Source organism: Maylandia zebra, linkage group LG16 (genome assembly GCF_041146795.1).
Source record: "Maylandia zebra isolate NMK-2024a linkage group LG16, Mzebra_GT3a, whole genome shotgun sequence".
Classification (NCBI taxonomy): domain Eukaryota; kingdom Metazoa; phylum Chordata; class Actinopteri; order Cichliformes; family Cichlidae; genus Maylandia; species Maylandia zebra.
The window spans coordinates 4,837,305-4,854,462 of record NC_135182.1 but is presented as its reverse complement, the minus strand read 5'-3'; the positions used below and the strand labels follow the sequence as shown (position 1 = coordinate 4,854,462).

General features: G+C 42.6%; 1 protein-coding gene across 3 annotated transcripts in view; it reads left to right on the top strand.

Moving 5' to 3' along the window:
- The window catches only part of sema5ba (sema domain, seven thrombospondin repeats (type 1 and type 1-like), transmembrane domain (TM) and short cytoplasmic domain, (semaphorin) 5Ba), a 200,872-nt gene that overhangs the window by 145,850 nt on the left and 37,864 nt on the right, over positions 1–17,158 (top strand). For all 3 annotated transcript variants that reach the window (XM_076875383.1, XM_004568969.4, XM_076875382.1), the window contains 3 exons: positions 9,805–9,940; positions 12,185–12,392; positions 12,472–12,679. In XM_076875383.1, coding sequence (XP_076731498.1) covers positions 9,805–9,940; positions 12,185–12,392; positions 12,472–12,679 — 552 coding nt within the window. The remainder of the gene's footprint in view (positions 1–9,804; positions 9,941–12,184; positions 12,393–12,471; positions 12,680–17,158) is intronic.

Sequence of the window (17,158 nt, the reverse complement as noted above, 5' to 3'; positions counted from 1 at the left end):
GTTCTCCTGACTGAAGTTTGGTCCGTTTACAGCATCCTGCCATGCGATTGCATTTGTCTCTAACCATGAAGAACCTTCACATTAACTTTTATAAGTGGAAAAGTGTTAGTGTTCGTCCTCCAGCTTCACTGTTTATGTTATGCTAACATAGCTGTGTCGCTAGCGATCACGTAGCACATCATTATATACCAGCTAGCCCAACTTCAGTAACCCTACAAACGTCACTGCTGTTTAGTTTCCTGTCTTCATTTATGCTGGAAGTGACAGCAGAGCTGTACGTTTGATTTTTTTCAGAAATCTCTCAGTCAGAACATGCAATATCATGCTTAGGTAACTAGCGAAACTAGCGAGCTAACTTCCGCTAGCTTCCTGCTAACTTCTAACTCCGTTAAATGTAATAACTTTTGTTTTCATGGATGCCTGGAAGTTAAACTTTATAGTTACACCTGGTAAAGCAGCAATGCTGATCGTTTTATTAAAGATGAAAGAATTTAGACAGTTTTTAACTCTAAGTGATGCTGCAGTGTTGTTTGACCTGAAGATTACGGAGCTTAGGACCCAGATTACTCCCAGATTTAAGAGCATCTTAGTCCGACAAATACGACAATAACGATGGCCGCTTGCATGTTCTGCAAAAAAAATGTGCTTTGTTGTGTATCTGACGGACAAACACCAAACCAGTTCCACATCACTGAAGTTGCACCATTTTTACAAACCAATTCTGGTTCATCTGTTTCACTCAACGACCGGCCATGTGCGTATGAAAACAAAGGCACTGCGCATGCGCGTTTTACTCCCATTCTATCGCGATATTTCATTTTCCTATCGTTGCCTAACATTATACCGGTATTATCGTGAACGGTATAATATGGCCCAGCCCTAATACAGAGTGAGAAAAATAGGATTTGTTAAGTAGCTTACATGGACAGTTGTATGCTTTAAACAGAAATGTGTGTTTTTTGCTGCGGTGCATGTTCATACCACAGAAAGAGCGTTCTGGTAGAGCATTCAGTCTGCACAGAGCCTTTTAGTTTGGACGCTTCCTTCCTCATCTGCTCTTTGCAGCTTGATGAGCTCCCTTCAGAAGCAGACACAGCACAGCTTTTTAGCAATGCTTCCAAAATGCCTTCAGCAGCCACAGTTAGTGAGACAGTTGCCCTCCGTGGCACTACAACTCCTGTGCTGACACACGTTTAAGCCTCATTGCAGTTTCCAACTGGAAGCCAAAGTAAACTTTATGTTAGCATGATGATATTACCAGTTTATTGTTTTTTTTCTGATTTTGGTTGGTTTGTAAAACCGTTGATGATTGAGCCATGAATTCACATCAGGTAATTAGAGAAAAAAACAAAGAAAAAAAAAGCCACCACCGTCCAACAGAGCGCGTCAAGCTGTGAGGAAGGTTTTAGCATTCCATCAGAATAAGGACACTTAAGTCCTAAGAGCACAGCCAGGTCTTTTAATTAACTCAGGTTCCTTATTGGCAAGGTCCTTCTGCGCAGTGATTCTCCCGCTGAGGTGTCTAACCTGCCATTACTAACTAATTATGAGCCTCCTTATCTATTTCTAGGTGACTTCACTGACCCCCTCCACTTCTCCCGTTCTTGGAGGGGTCTCATATTGGAGAGGTTAGCAGGGGGATATGGAGTACTGCAACAAATGGTCCATTAATTGATTAGTGTGTAATTTGTGTAAGTGATTTATCTATTAAGTAACTTATGAGGCAAAAGTGCAGAACATAGGCAGGATTAAGTGTTATCTTTGCATGCAACTAATGTGAATGGAATTGATGTAGAGATTTCTTTAGGTCTAGATTGTACTACAGACAAGCAGGTTCACGCTACAGTGTCCAGACTGCCTCGTTCAAAGGCAGATTTAGCAGAGCGATGAGTTTATTTTGGGAAAGTTATATAAATTGTTGGACACGTATCCTTCGAATTTGACAGTGGAAAGCGGTGCAAATAGATCTTTAACTCCGACTTGTAACTTCCACAAATACTAATTTCATTAGAGGATAAATGATCTCTAGCTTCAGCCACAATAGTTACTTGGCGCGTCATACTTTTAGTGCAAGTCACACTCACTGAGACATACCCCTGACTTACTCACAGAACACCTAGGGACCCTGAGAGCCCTCCTATCCTTGGAAAATATGTGACTGACTTCAAGCCAGATCAGATTTGACGTGTACGATAAATGATATTCTGGGCAGCCGAGTGAGACAAGCCACATAACTACCATATTTCTGATTTTACACAATGTTCTCTTCCCGTCACATCACTGACATCCAATCTACCTTGAAATGAACTGGGAGCCCATCTTGAAGACTGGGCCTGATCTGAATACAGCTTCACGGACTCTTCTGCTTCTGTATTTCCACTATTTATGTTACAGCTTTCACACAAACACACATTTTTATTAACATTTTCTTTACTTTCTCTAATTTTTTGACCCGTTTGATTCACCACGCAGCAAATATAGGTCACATTTTTAAGAGATGAAACCCCCCACCGAGGTTCAATTGTGTGTCAGATTGTTATTGTCGTCGCTGGGATTTTTTTTGTGATGTCTCCAATCTAACACCTGGATTTTTGTGCAACCTATTGAACTCGTGGCATTGTTTTATTGTTTAGTGTAGGTGTTGCTGACTCAGTCTGCCTCTGAATGTGACTGTTTCGGGGCAAAGCTGTTGCTTTTGCTGGCGTATTGTTGTGCAGTATAAAAATATGTATGGATAATCCTGGCAGCCTCTGTTCAATTTCTGGTCCCTGCAGCCATGTAGCTGTGCTGAGTGGGCCCTTTTCCTTTTTTGCTGCGATGCAGGTATTCGACGAGGTTGAAACATTGGCCTTAATGTGGTTTGAGCTGTACCCTTCCTCACACAAAACGAGGTTAGGTGCATTAGCTAAAAAGCTGGGGATTCTGATGTGTGTTAGCGCTGCACGTGCATTTTGCTTGTCAAATCTTTTTTTTTTAATGCAGCAAGTTAAAAACAGACTCACTAGGGACACAGTTCGACCAGTCAGGTGATGCTACCAGGAAAAAAAATGTTTAGTAAGAAAAAGGAAGCTCACAAACAAAACGAACGTGCAGCAGCAGCTGTGCCACCTCCAAACTAAAAAGATAAGATTATCAGGTGAGATGCATATAAGCCTCTTGTGTTTACCAGACACTCTCTGGTGTTCTGATCTTTGCTGATTGTGGTTTGCAGGGAGCCATGAAACCAGGCTGAGCGAGGAGTTCATTACTTTCCTTACACCTTTTTTTATTTTTTTTGAACTGATCTTGGAAAAGTGCCACGGCATCTGCAGAATTAAGTTTTCAGTTCCTTCAGTTTTACTTGAAGGATAAAGCCTTCGTTTTTGCTATGTCTTTCTTATTGGCAGCAAGTCTTGAGAAGGCATGACAACTGGCAATGTGTTAATATAGTTTCCTTTTTAATTTCCTTAAACAGCTGGCCCTGCAGTTTTTTTTTTAGCAGTAAACAGAGGAGTTGTTGGACTATTTTCAGCAGTGCATTAATTCACATTGGGTGATATAATGAGTATCTCTGGCAGCACGACCATGTTTAGGGGCCTGGAGTTAAACTTAACTGCAGTGTGTTTATTGCACTAAAGACATCTTTTTGTGATCTGAATCTTGTGGTTTTACCAAGCTTTGGATCCACATACAGTCCATGCCAAGTCATTGTGATGTTAACAAACCGGTTTGACATGATTTAAGCTTTGTGACATGGCGTGTTATCCTGTTGATAGCAGCCATCAGGAGATGAATACACTGTTTTCAGTGTATTTTCTGTGTTTGTTGTAATGAGTTGTTATTTGACTGACTGTTTGAGGCAGTCTGGCCATTCTCCTCTGACCTCTGTAATCAAAAAGGGATCTGAGACATCCAGCGCACTGGATATTTTCTCTTTCCCATCTAATTCTCTGTAAACCTTGAAGATGGTTGTCTAAGAAAACCCCTTGAGATCAGCAGTTTCTGAAACAACCATACCATGTTCAAAGTCTCCTAAATCACCTCTCTTCCGCATTCTGATGCATGATTTGAACTTTATAGGTTGTGTTGATCATGTCTACATTCCTTAAACATGTTAATACCATGTGACTGGTTGATTAGATATTTATGTTAACACATGTACCTAATAAAATGCTCTGTGATAGTAAAATATCAGCAAATTGAGTCATTATGTAAAATAGCAATAACTCAGTATTAAAAAATTAAAGAACTTGACCTTTTAAACATTTTATACAGATACGTTGTGTCATTATCATTACTGATGCACTTATGAATAAGCAGTACTTTGATGCTGCACCAAGAGATGACTCATTTTAGCTGCAGATAAAAACAGGCAGTTTAACCCTCTCAGGCTCAAATTAAGTTTTTGTTGCTAATGCACAAAAGAATACCTGCAGTGGTACTTCTGAGTAAAAAAAAAACCTCATAAAATATGTATGTGGGGTAATCAGGTTGTTAGCTTTTAACTGTTGCAAATCTGCAACGCCTGCCTTGAGAGGGTTAATAAAAATAGAAATATATAGTACGACTGTAAAAATACAGCACTGCAAAATCAGCGCCAAGTAGCTACAAAACATGTTATATATTGGTTTGGAGAGTGTTCAATAATCAGTGGATATGGAGGTAATGCATATCTAACAGAGAGGCAGAGCCTCGTCAACCTGATCTTTCTTATTCTGCCTTCTCTTTCGAACTCCTTCCATTTCTGATGCTCTGCAAAAAGCCACACACCTGCAGGGGAGCACAGTAAAAACCATACAATGAAAAATCCAGAGAAACACACATCGTGTGTAGCATTAAATTAAATTGGTTCAAACTGGAGTAAAGAAATCGGACAGAGAGTGATGGACATGGATACATTCTGTAAAATAAGACAGGGAATTAAAGGGACAACCAGTGAGAGGATGAGGCTGCTGGAATGAGATGAATCACTTGAAGAAGTAACTTCACTCATATTGACAGTAATCATTGTGGTCCCGGGCCTCGGAGAGTGGCAAAGCAGCGGCGGCAAACAGCATAGCAGATGTCAAACAGCTTTTCAATCACTTTCCCGGGCTTTTAAGCAGGCTCAAAACATATGGGTTGCATCCATTAGTGCAATAGGCTGCAGTCCTTTCACTGCACCCTTTTGCTCTGCTCTCTTGGCATTACCTCTCAAATAACCTGGACGATGTCAGGCTTTCTGTGACCGAATGCAGCTTTAATGCAAGCTGTAGCTACGGTACGACCACGGAGCCACAGTTTAACTTTCTATTATGTCAAACTGTGTAGTTGTGCCTGTGTGAATGTGCAAACTGTTGTGGCTATATCCCTCAGTGACTGCAGCGCATTTGCCTGTGGTTTCCTCCAGTTGGGGTTTGGTTACTGCTGGCTCACCACAGCGGCTCACTCTGCTTTACACATTTTCTCTCTGCCTCCCTGCCACTCTTTTCTCTACCAGAGCCATTGGAAAAGAAAAAAGGAAAAAAAACCTCAGAAAAAGTCCTTTACTGAAGTGTGCAGGCTGTTTTCCTCAATGGCCTTTGAGTCAGTCAATGAGCCACCTGTTTGGCTTCTCCCAATGTTTAGTCAGAACTCATTTGGAGCTGCACAGCACTTTGCTTCCCTGCGGTAATGACAGAACGCATTAGTTATTTCACTGCCCTGAACTGGACCACTGAGAAAGTAGTATTCAACGCAAAAATCAACAGAAGAAACCAGCACTCTCCCAGCAGACCTTAGAAACAACTCTGAGGTAAGAATGGTAACTTAAATGCACTTTAGAACAGCACACAGCAACACTACATATGAGCGGGCGTAGGGAGGTTTGGGGTCTTCACTCACCCCGGTTCTGTTAGCCGTCAGGGCTGGGGGGCTGGGAGGAGGTGCTGGCCGTCAGATTGGGGTCCGGGATGCGGGACCTCCCTGCTACTGCAGATAAGGAGGCGGTCCGCTTGCCTCCACCCCAGAGAGAAGGGTTACATCTCCTGGGTCTAGGTGCGGCTTGCCCCTCTGAGGGCGGGGGTACCTGGACCTGGGATATAGAAAATGTTTGGGGAGTGCGACTGTCTGTGCAGTGTCTATTTGTGTCTGTCTACACGTTGGGTGAGTGCCGAGTATTTGGTTGTGTATATGGGGTGGGAATGCACGTCTGTGTCCGCGTGTGCCTGTTCGTCTGTGTCTATATGTCAGGTTGGGTCTTAGACTCCACCTCTCTGGGTACATCTCAGGCCCTCTAAAGTACGGAGGCCTATCTCCCCTCACCACACTCCCTGCCGGTGGCTGATGCCCTCAGACGTTGGTGTGTTGGTAGTTCTTGTCGACTGGGGCTGGGCGCTCATGTATGTACCGGCTCACTCCTGGTGGCCGATTGGCAGGGCCAGGCGCCTGTGGCCCGCCTGGGCCCCTTCCAGGGGGTGGGGTGCCCTCAGGCCTCTGGGCCTGAAGCTCGGTCCTCTCTGGCACAGCTGGCTGCCGGCAGAGCCCGCGGGCACGCCACTGCAACCCCCTCTGGCCTCTGCTCCGTAGCTGCTGGGTGACCTCTCCTTTGGGGCTCTACTCAGCTCTTCCCAGGAGGGTGGCACGGTTCCCCCCCTTTTTGGTGGTCCTCCTCGGGTCCTCGTACTCTGGGGCCTCTGGATGTCTGGGGCCTGGATCTCCTCCATACCTGCTTCATACCCTGGTGGACGGGGCTGTGGCTCCCCACACTCCCTAGCAGATCGTTACATGGAGAAACCTTTGGAATACAAGCATGCTGATCCACACAGGTATGCACACAGGTGTACACAGACGCGGACTACACCTTTCTTGGCTGCTGCCTCAAAGCACATTGTGCGCTGTTTATCTTGCGTGCTGCACAATATTGTTTAATATTTAGTATCTACTGATATCTACTGCTAGCTAGTTTATTGTGATGGTGCTGTATTTATTATGTTGCTCTTTCTTTGTTTGCTTTCTCTTCTGTTTTTTCTTCTCCATACAGGTGATCCAGGTGTTTTGTTTGTTTTTCTTTCTTTCTCCCCCCCCCCCCCTCTCTTCTCCCCTCTGTATTTCTTTCTCTCCCTCTTTCTTTCATTCTTTCCCCCTGTCCTATCCCCCAGTCATGTCTGTCCCGTTTTATAGCAACCGAAAATAAAATAAATACATAATTATAATAAAGGTCAATTAAATGGACCAATATGGCAAGGCCATGATGATCCACTTGGTAAAATAAATCCGCTTGGCATCTTTCTTGGCCTTAAGACAACAATTCTGATGGCTAAATATCCAAACGGGACAAAAAAGAAAAGAAAAAAAAGAATGGTAACTTAATAAAAAACAATGGTTGCAACAGATTGTGACATTTTGGCTTTCTAGTCATATAAAAAAACTGATTACTTTGAACATCAAACTAGAGACTCAAAGTTATTTAACTAAGAATAAGAATGGCCTGTACTTGTATAGCGCTTTACTTAGTCCCTATGGACCCCAAAGTGCTTTACACTACATTCAGTTATCCACCCATTCACACACACATTCACACACTGGTGATGGCAGCTACATTGTAGCCACAGCTGCCCTGGGGCGCACTGACAGAGGCGAGGCTGCCGGACACTGGCGCCACCGGGCCCTCTGACCACCACCAGTAGGCAACGGCGATTGCTGCAAAAAGTGGTAAAGTGGAGCTTTAAAGATGAATCTTAATTACACTAATCAGGCATACCATTATAAGCACTGGGGCTGCATAGGAACAGACCAGTCAGAGTGCCCCATCCTGATCCCTGTCCACTACCGAAAGTACCAATAATGGTCACGTGAGTGTCAGAACTGGACTACGGAGCACTGGGAGAAGGTGGCCTTGTCCGATGAATCATGTTTTCTTTGATGACCTGGGAACACCTGACAGCAGGATGCACTACGGCGAGCCAGTGGTGGCTAGGTGATACTTTGGGCAATATTCTACAGGGAAGCCTTTGGTCTGGAAATCTATCTGGATGTTACTTTGATACGTACCATCTGCCTAACCATTGTAACAGACCAAGAAATAGTATTCCCTGATGGCTGCGGCCCCTTTTAGCAGGATAATGCATCCTACCACAAAGCATTTTTTGCTTTGTGGTAGGATGCCACCGGTACCGGTCCGTGGCCCGGGAGTTGGGGACCGCTGACTTAAGGGATCCGTTGCTAACACGGTGCCAGGCACCTCAGCACAGCTTCAGGGGTTTAGTGGAGTCCATGTCTCGATGGGTCAGGGATGTCTAGGCAGTAAAAGGGGGACCAAAACAGTATTTGGCAGGTGGTCAGAATACTGTGGAAAAGGAAACTGATGAAAACTAATTCAGCATGACTGTTCATAGGGTAGCTTTGCCAAAATGGAATTAAAATTATTTATTGGGCTCGGGTGTTACGTACAGCTAAATCACTGCCATTATGGGGGGGGAGCATTTTGAAATTGTATTACCCAAAGCATAATAGGATGTAGTGAAAATAGACAAACAATAGGATTGACAAGATCCACAAATAATGTCATTCTAGCCCTCATGTATCTAAAACACCCAAATCTTACCTAACAGATAATTGCCCCATATAAACCTGAACCTGGTCGAAAGAGACCAGACATTTAACCTTATAAAAAGTGTCCTAGCACATTTTTCACCCAGCAGCACATCTCATTACTGTAGCTGTAACTTCAGTAATTGCAAATAAATTCTCCAATATGGCTTGTCTAGCTAAGAGATGGATAAATATGTCATGTGTCAGGAAAAGAACAAGAAAGAAAAATGAACAAATAACCATTTACCAAACCCCAGTGATACAGCTTTTCCCGCAACCAGCAGTCTTCAATGACTCATACTTCACACAAGGAGCCAAAACAAACTCAGGAACCCTGCCATTTTAAAAGTATTCCTTTCTCTGTAGGCTGATGGAGTGTCCACGCAGACGTCATTACAGCCACATTTTTCACTCCTCAACTCACAAAAGTCCACAATTGGCCCGCTAATGGCTTGCATCTTATTTACATTGCGTTCGCTAAACCTCAGCTGAAAATTTTAAAGGCTCTCTGCTAATGTTTGTGTTGCTAATGCAAAGTCTTGTGTGTGGATTCGGTGCAAGTCTCTTTCACTCTGTGGCTGTTGCCTTTTCTCTCACTCTCTCCCAATCTCTTTCCCCTTTAATGGTATCACTCACTATCTTCTAACTGGTAGTTTATCAGCAAAAGCTATGTCAAGGCAGCAGGCTGTTCACTGTGCTGTAGAAAGTTTGTGTGTTACTGGATGTACTGTATAAGAAGGAGGAGGAAGCAGTCAGCAGTAGCAAGTTGTTAAGAAACTCATTACCCTGCAGCACAATATTAGTAAAGAGCATCACGATAATACCTTTGCTCGCATTGCTTGTTCGGCCAGGGTTTACTCTCATATGTTACACCTGTGAGGCGACTGTGTGTGTGTGTGTGTGTGTGTGTGTGTGTGTGTGTGTGTGTGCACATAATCTGTGGAGCTGCCTCCCATATCCTCAGCTTAATACTGTCGCCATTCACTGCTCAGCACTGATAGCATAGCTTAGCCTGCAGCCAAAGCAAGCTAGACATGGAGCGCCTGTTTATTGTGGGTATAAATGATAGGACTTCCATTAAGAGGATGGAACTCTTAGCAGAATAGCTTTATTGCACAGCTGGACATTGTCGATTTCTGATATGCCTTCATTTGCTGCCAACATTTTAAGCGGTTATGAATATTATTGTTGAAATAATATTTGTATTTTTACCTCTTTTTCCCTCCCCCACCCTCTTCCTCCTGTCTTCTCCTCCCTGTTTCTCTCTCTATAAAGCAACAGTATTGCAGCATCTGCAGTGTGTGCCTTCAACTTGAGCGCCATCACCCAGGCCTTCAACGGGCCTTTCCGCACCCAGGAGAATCCTCGTTCCACTTGGCTTCCCACGCCCAACCCCATCCACAATTTCCAGGTTAGTTTAACCACACACCTCCTCACTGAGACCACTGTTTAAAAGTTAAATCAGTCAGTTACCTTTTTAAACTGTGAAAGAGGAAACTGTAATTAGAGCTCCAGTTCACGGATACCAGTTTGCAGAAGTTAAGCCATTTCAATCAGACACCAGACAGCTACCATTCAACCAGCATGGTTATCATTGATTTAATTAAATTCAGTTTTATTTATATAGCGCCAAATCACAACAACTGCTTATACTGTAAGGTAAAACCATACAATAATATAGAGACACCCCCAACAATCAGATGCCTCCCTATGAACAAGCACCTGGCAACAGTGGGAAGAAAAAACTCCCTTTTAACAGGAAGAAACCTCTGACAGAACCAGGCTCAGGGAGGGGCGGCCATCTGCCGCGACTGGTTAGGGATGGAGTGGGGGAGACAGGACAAAGACACGCTGTGGACAAGAGCCTGAGATAAATAATAACTAATGAAAATAAAATGAGGTGAGTGTAGAAGAAACACTCAGAAATGCGCATCATGGGAATCTCTCAGCAGCATAGGCTAATTGCGGCACATCTAAGGGAGGGTAACTATATGCTTTATCAAAAGCAAAGTTTTAAACCTAATCTTGATAGTAGAGAGAGTGTTTGTCTCCTGAATCCAAATTGGCAGTTAATTTTACAAGAGGGAGGTCTGAAAGCAGAAGCCGCTGTCTTCCATTTTACTTTTAAATACATAAGGAACCACAAGTAAACCTGCAATCTGAGAGTGAAGTGCTCTGTTGGGGTGATATGGTACTATGAGGTCTTTAAGATAAGATTATGCCTGATTATTAAAGACCTTGTATGAGAGGTGTTGCGGTTCTTTTTTGTTTTTTTGTTTTGTTTTGTTTTGTTGTTTTTCCATAACTTGTGTATCTGCAAATATACACATTCTGTATTTTTCATATGAAAGAAACTATACTGTGGTGGGGCTTGCTAATTTCTTGTTTTTGATTTATGTATGTTATGTTTTGTTTTACTTCATATGTTTCATATGTTGTTTGTTTAATTTAAGACAAAAAAAAAATTAAATGAATGAGAGGTAAAACTTGAGGGGGTAGGGACAAATAAGTAAATACTTCAGCCTACTCCTTTTCAAACAAATAATGGAATGATATTTTGTAATGATTGTGAAGGCACATGTTTGAAATGTTTGAAATAAAAATGAACTGAACTGAACTGAACTGAACTGAGAAGGATTTCTAAAGCTGGGGCAAGCCTCAAGTGGCCATTTGACGAAGTGCAGTTTTTGGCACTTCCAGTTCCTATTCTTAGCACACTGATTAAGATAAAGAGTTACCCTGCTGTCCTTCCATCTTTTCCAATTTGTAATCTTCTGATTGCAAAATACTGTGAAAACAAAAAAGTTCAGTATCTTGTTTTTTCTTTCATTCATGCAACATTTCGACAAAAGCTTCGAAACCCTAAAAGAACATTTGCCAATTTTCTCAGTTGCTGCACTCTCCTGCATAAAGATGACTCAATTCATCTTAAATCAAAATGAAAGTCATCTTCAGTTGTAAGAAATATATATCCTTTCCTTCAGTTATTGGCTTCAGGCTGTAACACTGTGACATTTTTAGTCGGAAAAATGGATCCGTAATCTAGGATTTCACACCATTTGGTGTGTAGAGCTTGCTGCTGGTGCTGCACAGCATGGCTGCAGTCTCCAATTCTCCAAGTTAGCAGCTGAAGGCAAGAAGTAGATTTCAACCAATTAGATACTGTGATTACCACAAAACCACATATTGATAATCACCCGTCAGTCCGTCATTGTCGTTCACCAAAAAAAATAGAATCAGCAAACAAATCAGCCTCTCATTTCAAATCCCAGAGAATGAGCAGAAGTTGCAATCCACAGCTAATCTCTGCTGCACAAACAAAGCTTTTCAGAACACTGTCATTTCATACTTTTTCTTCTCAAGTGCCTCATTAAGCTGCTGCGCTGTTAGTGTGTTCACATAACATTCCATTCAAAAGTTGCAATTACTCAGACTTCATAGATTTAGGAATTGAAACAATCTCGCCAGACGAGGCGTATTGATTCGGTAGGTGTAAAGAAGAGTGTGTGGCATGCTCTTTGTTTGTTTTTTTCGTGCTTTTGTCCATGCCTCTCTCGCTGCCTTTTAGATTTTCTTATATGCATTTTACATTTTCACATCTTCTTCTTACTTTATATCCCTTTGTCCAAATTCCAACATTGCCTTTCTTTTGCAGTGCGGTACTATAGATGACAAGGGTCTGAATCAGGGCTTGACAGAGCGCAGTCTGCAGGACGCCCAGCGGCTTTACCTCATGAACGATGTTGTCCAGCCGGAGTCTATTGATCCGCTGGTCATGCAGGATGACGTTCGCTTCTCAAACCTAGTCGTGGACATTGTTCAGGGCATGGACACCCTCTTCCATGTTATGTACATCAGCACAGGTTAGTAGTGAAAGAGGAAAACCAAAACTTTAAGATTGAGGAGGTAGGTTCCTTGCTTTATTTTGTCTGTCTCTTTTAGAGTACGGCACCATCCTGAAGGCACTGGCTACCCCCAACAAGAACCTGCAAGGCTGTTACCTGGAGGAGATGGAGCTCTTCCCATCAGGTGTTCGAGAACCGATCCTGAGCCTGCAGATCCTGCATAGTGACAGGTCACTCTTTGTTGGGCTCAACAACAGAGTCCTGAAGATCCCGCTGGAGAGATGCTCCACCTACAAAACGGAGACGTAAGTACAGCAAGCTTGTAAAAGCTCACTCATCCAGGATGGCTTTGTTTTAAATGACAGCATGTGTAAAGAATCTTGCGCCGCTGACGTCAGTGGGGTGAGGGGATTTTGGATGTCGATTTGCAGATGACTTCAGAGGCATTTGGCTGAGTCTGTTCTCTGCAGCACAAAACAAGTCCATCTGAATTAAAACGTTACAGCTCTGCATGCTTTTGTAACTGTAACATTGTAGCAGTAAAAAAAACTGTGTTGCTTTGTCACATAGTTTGGCATTTCCTTCATTAGAACATCAAAAATAAACACAAAGTTCTTTTTTTTAATCTATGAATGGGCTGCAGAGAGAGACTCAGCCCATTTTTAGATAAAATACCACACTGTGTGCTCCTTTTTGATGTTTTGATCTCACAAGCCTAGATGTGACAACTGTGTGTATATCAGGGGTGTCCAACTCCCCTCCTCGAGAGCTACCGTCCTGCAGATTTTAGACAAATCCTTGTTCCAACCTACCTGAATCAAATGAATGGCCAAACTTGATGGCATGCTGAAGAGGTAATCCAACCATTTGGTTCAGCTGTATTGGAGTAGGGATGCATCTAAAAGCTGCAGGACAGTAGCTCTCAAGGACTGGAGTTGGACACCCCTGGTGTCAGATCTTCAAAGATGTTTTTCCTCGTTCAACCACTGGACTGCTGCTCAGGATTACTCTGCTCAGTGCTGCCACCCGTGGCTGAAGGTCATATTACATTCTAAGCTTTCTTAATTATTATCATAGTATCAATTTACACCTTTGATAAGTAGATACTTTGAAGATACTCTCATTTGGGGCTGCCAACAAGGGTTGCTGTTAAATTGATTACAACATTCTGGCATCGGAACATCTCCGATTCAGTCCTTGCAGGAATCTTTGTTAAAAGCGCTCCTCTTCTCATTGTTTTACATTTGCATTTTTTTTTGCTCCGTTTTCTAAAAGTCCAACTATAAAAATAATGCAAATAACAAGCTAAAAGATAGCACACCTTATTTTTCTTAAAGCTGTTATGCCCTATACATCGGGTATATATTTAATTGCTAATTTTAAGCTTTTTGGCGTTGGATTCATTTTAACTTGCTTGGTCCCCTATTGAAGACAATTATCTGTCCTCAGCTAGGATTAATGTCTGGAAGGCCTTGCCTATAATCATTAAAGTCCTTATGGAACCAGACGAATGAATGGGGTGGTATCTGCTAGCTGGAGGAAATTAATTTGTTGTGGTTTTTCTTCTTCTTCTTTTTTTTGCAGTAAGGAAGTTGTGCATAATACAGAGACAGCACTGTTCTGCCTTTTGTTTGTGTCTGAATCAGAGGATAAATAAAAAGTTATGTGTGAAGCGACCTCATACGCTGCCAGAGAAGTTTTTCTACAGGCATGCCTTTGCGTGACAGAGGTACAAAGACTCAGAGAGGGAGGGAGGGGGGCTTTCCTCTCCCATCTCCAGCTCCACTGTTATTCATGTGAAAGTCTCCGTGGTGGGTGAGGGGAGCTGTTTGTCGAGGCTTCTGCATCTGATCATCGCCACCTCCGTCCTTCAAAGTCAATTTCATTTTAGAATACAAATAGCTTAATGCTTTTTTTCCTGGTGTGTGTGTGTGTGTGTGTGTGTGTGTGTGTGTGTGTGTGTGTGTGTGTGTGTGTGTGTGTGTGTGTGTGGCAGTCTCCATGGTGTGATATATGCGTGGGTTGGTGGTGGACACTTTCTAATATGCATGCTGCATGATGAGTCAGCTCATTGTTTCTACTAAAAATCCAAACTCCTAGACACACCGGAGCAGACACTCACACACACCAGGAAAAGGTGACCATTGTGTTTAATAAGACGTGGGTGGGTGAGATTTGCAAGATGAGAATCAGGCACAAAAGAGGAACAAGAAGAAAGAGATCGAAAAGGCGAGTAAAATAAGCTATTTAAGACACACAAAGGTGAAACGATAAGAAGAGTGGGCTCCAAGGGCATAAGAGGAAGGGGGAAGGCTGGGAGGTTGGGAAGAGGGCCGCATTTAATCTAGTTTGTGATATTCTGCTCACCCCTGCACTTCATACGTATTATCTTTCACATTGCTCTGCAGCCAAAGGCAAAACGAGCTGGAGAATACAACAGTTTTGAACCTGTCGGTTGGGGTGACACCTGAGCTCATTTAGTTGGACTTAAGTGACCAGAAAAAAAACAGATGTGTGATATTGAGTTAGGAGATTGTGTGGGGAAAGAGAAATGGCCAGGTAGTGAGAATTCATGCATGTGAATAGGCCTGCAGCTTATATTTTCATTAAGTGCTGATCTGATCCAATTACTCAGATATGCCAATTAAACTTTCCAGAGCCAAAGTTGGGTTTTCACATCTTGTTTTTTCTTTTTTTTTCTTTTTTTTTTTTAGTCTCATGCTCAAATCAGAAGTTGTTCACCAAAGAAACGCTGTTTTCTTTTACACATACTGCACACGGAGGCTTAAACAGGTTTTCGGTTGTGTTACACAAGCGTATTGTCAAGCTATTCTCAAATGTATTGTTCAGAGTAAATACACTGTGGGAAAAAAGGAATGGCCTGTGAAACTGCCAGTGGCACTGCTTAATCAGCAAGACTAGTGCTTGTTGCTGAGTATTTAAAGCTGAACCAGATAAAATTCACAGCACGTCATATCGCTCAAATATACTCTGGAGAGCTTAACTGGACAGGTTACAGAGCTGGAAAGCTGCTCTAACGTACGGAAAATGCAAAGCTGAAATCTAGTTGCTGACACATAGCTGACAGTCACACTTTGTATATAAAGTTCTCATCTGTTATCATCTATTGAGAATATGTATCTTATATAGAACTTATAAGAAATGATATACATTTTAAAAAAACACATTTCAGTGTGTACTACCTCTTTAATTGTCCACGGTTGTGTACAAAACGGACTGGATCAGAGGTCAGGCCTGTTTGTTCTTTCACTGTGTCTTCCTGAGTATCTCTCTGGGTACACACTGTTAGCACTGCATGAAAAAGGTCCACCTGCCCTTTTGCTCTTTCCTCCTCTGAGTTAGCTCCCAATCATTGTACTGTTGTCTGAATGAGTGGAGTGAATTTCCCTCCCGTGCTGTGTGCAGCCATCCTATTCCCATGCAGCCATATATTCATTCACACATTCATATCAGTGAACAGCGGCCCATTAGCAGGCACACTATTATGACACATAAACAAACACTGAAGCAGGTGAGACATGATAATTATTATTATCAGCTTTGTTAGAAACCAGGTAACTGTTTAATGGACAGACTGAATAGCTGTGATGCCGAGATCCTTCATTTAAGGTTAGTTTTATCATTTCTGTAGCCACGTGGGTCCCGCGGGCTCTAAGTGATGCAAATTTTGCTATCAGAGGGGGAATGCGAAGGTCTGTAGGGATGTCTGTGTGTCCTCCAGTTTGTTTGGAGTGCCTCTATAGAGTGACGCAGAATTCTGGACACAGAGAAACTCTCCATCACTACCCACATGTAAAATTCACCTTAAAGTGGTTTTTGAGTACAGTGGTACAGCGGTTAGCCCTGTTGCCTCATGGCAAGAAGGTCCTGGGCTTCCTGTGTAGAGTTTGCATCTTCTTTTTCTGTGTTTGTAGGAGTCCTCTCCACATAATCTTGATCTCGCAGTCCAAGGACATGCGGTTAGTGGGGTTAGCTTAGTTGGTGATCGTGTTGGCACTGTGACCTCTCGCCCCATATCAGTTGGGATAGGCTCCAACCCCCTGTGACCATTTGTTGGATAACGAGAAGAAACTGGATGGATAGAGTTTTCACCCTAGTATTTTGGGAATGTAAAACATATGTAATTTCATACCAAGGGGGAAGTCATTCTGCTGCTAAACTGAATAAAATGCCTCGCTTAAAGTACTCACTGATTTATCTACATCACACTCTAACACTTAATGCCGACCTAGCAGCTAGTTTGATACAGGAAGGCGGAGGTGCCCCTCTATATTTATGTGCCACAAGCAATGTTGTCATTGTTGGCTACAAGAGCGAGTACAGTAGTTCTCATGTACTCCTGGCATCTGGGGAAGTAAACATGTAGTGGATTAGTTTTATTTATTTATTAATGCAAATCATCAAAACAGGAATCCTCTGTGTTAGTACATTACACCGCTAGTGAGGCTAATGTTTATTAGCTTTGGCTCTAAGCCCATTTTAATGGCATCTCCTCAGCTTATACCAGATGACTCCACAAGCTTCATGAAATTCAGGTGGGAGTTTTTAGAGCAATCTTTCTGAAAGAAAGACAAACGGTGCTGAATATATCATAGAATATGCAATTAAATTTGAGGATTTTTTAGAGAAGGTAATTATTTTGCATTAAAGCAATATGTTCCATCAGCACCAGCTGACTGCAGGTGTCTCCGCTTGTCCTGGGTACACTGGGTGAAAACAGAGGTTTTATTAATAATAATGGATTGGATTTATATAACGCTTTT